Raw genomic sequence first — 1,682 nt, 5'->3', positions numbered from 1 at the left:
CTTCCTGACAGTTAGAACAATTAACCAGTGGAACAACCTGCCTCCAGAAGCGGTGAATGCACCAACACTGGAAGTTTTTAAGAAGAAACTGGACAGCCATTTGTCCGAAATGGTATAGGGTTTCCTGCCTGAGCAGGGGGTTGGACTAGATGACCTCCAAGGTCCCTTCCAACTTTATCATTATTATTATTATTATTATTATTATTATTATTATTATTATTATTATTATTATTAAGTGACTGTCCAGTCTCCTCTTAAAAAACCTCCAGTGATGGAGCTCCCATGATTTCTGAAGACAAGTTGTTCCATTGGTTAATTGTCCTCACTGTCAGGGAGTTTCTCCTTCATTCCAGGTTGCTTCTCTCTTTGATCAGTTTCCAACCATTGTTTCTTGTCCTGCCCTCTGGAGAATAATTTGACCCCCTCTTCTTTGTTGCAGCCCCTCAAATAATGTGCCTACTTGGTGTAAATTGGGGATCATATATCTTTATCTGCTTTCTTTTTCAATGGAGTGCTGCAGCGGGTATCTGCACTGCTCGGATTGGAGCGATTTACCAACCCAGTAAAGAAATCCACACGGCTTCTAGATCTCCCTACACTTTCTCACGCTGCTTCTCCGGAGACCCCGGGATGAAGCCCAGGGCGGGAGAAGCCCCTCCAGCGCTTTATTCTCAGACGGGGCGGCGCTTTCAACATGCCAACCCGTCCCTCCCCTGACCCCGCGCGAAGGCAGCGCGGATCCTCCGGTTTCTCCAACCCGGCTGCTGCAAGGCGCTTGCATGTTCCGATCCAAAGGTCTCACCTTCTACAGGAGCGGGTCGGGGACGAGGAGAAGAGCCGCGGCTGCAACTCCACGCCAGCCGGCCCTCCCGGCGAGCAGGAAGCGATCGGCACACTCCACCTCTCGGCGTCGGCCCCTTTTCCTGTGTGAGTTGCATGTCGGGAGCGCGGAAAAAGGCCCGGGTTGCAAGAGGTAAGGCTGGTTTTGAATGTGTCCCGGATCGTGGTTTGGGGGAGATCTAGATTAGGGGAAGGAGGTGTGTGTGTATGCGTGTATGGGGCGGGGGAGGAAAGAAAACAGGACTCTTAAAAGCGTGAGGCGTGCAAAACTCGGTGCTAGGAATCATAAGAATCTAGTGCTGAGGGCGAGGGGGAATGTGTGAGTTTTCTTAATAACGTATATTTTCCAGATGTGCTCGGACTCCACCAACCCTGGCTATGTTTGCTAAGGCGTATGGGATTTGGAATCCCGCCCAGTTTTCTATCCCTAATCTAATCCCTAATCAAAATCCTAATCCGAACTTTGTCCTTGGGGTTTTTTTGTTAGCACCATTTTTATTCCTTTTCTGCTCTCTTCGTTGCTTATTCAAAAGGGAATAGCAGATTGTGTGTGTGCATTTAATAATAATAATAATAATAATAATAATAATAATAATAATAATAATAATAATAATAATAATAATAATAATAATAATAATAATAGTAGTAGTAAAGTTGGAAGGAACCTTGAAGGTCATCTAGTCCAACCCCCTGCTCAGGCAGGAAACCCTATACCATTTCGGACAAATGGCTGTCCAGTCTCTTCTTAAAAACTTCCAATGTTGGAGCATTCACCGCTTCTGGAGGCAGGTTGTTCCACTGGTTAATTGTTCTCACTGTCAGGAAGTTTCTCCTTAGTTCTA

General features: G+C 46.1%; 2 protein-coding genes across 2 annotated transcripts in view; one reads left to right on the top strand and one right to left on the bottom strand.

Moving 5' to 3' along the window:
- The window catches only part of LOC107298146 (general transcription factor IIH subunit 4-like), a 14,727-nt gene extending 13,789 nt beyond the window's left edge, over positions 1-938 (bottom strand). Inside the window, exon 1 of the mRNA XM_015827510.1 lies at positions 803-938. Within this exon, the coding sequence (XP_015682996.1) occupies positions 803-938 (136 nt within the window). The remainder of the gene's footprint in view (positions 1-802) is intronic.
- LOC107298144 (valine--tRNA ligase, mitochondrial-like) overlaps positions 937-1,682 on the top strand; it is a gene marked incomplete at its 3' end in the record, with an annotated part of 10,194 nt that continues 9,448 nt past the window's right edge. The window contains exon 1 of the mRNA XM_015827506.1: positions 937-973. Within this exon, the coding sequence (XP_015682992.1) occupies positions 937-973 (37 nt within the window). The remainder of the gene's footprint in view (positions 974-1,682) is intronic.

This window comes from Protobothrops mucrosquamatus, unplaced genomic scaffold (genome assembly GCF_001527695.2).
Source record: "Protobothrops mucrosquamatus isolate PMUCROS unplaced genomic scaffold, P.Mucros_1.0 scaffold3746, whole genome shotgun sequence".
NCBI lineage: Eukaryota > Metazoa > Chordata > Lepidosauria > Squamata > Viperidae > Protobothrops > Protobothrops mucrosquamatus.
Note: the sequence above shows the minus strand (reverse complement) of the source record. Positions and strands in the feature narration are given on the sequence as shown.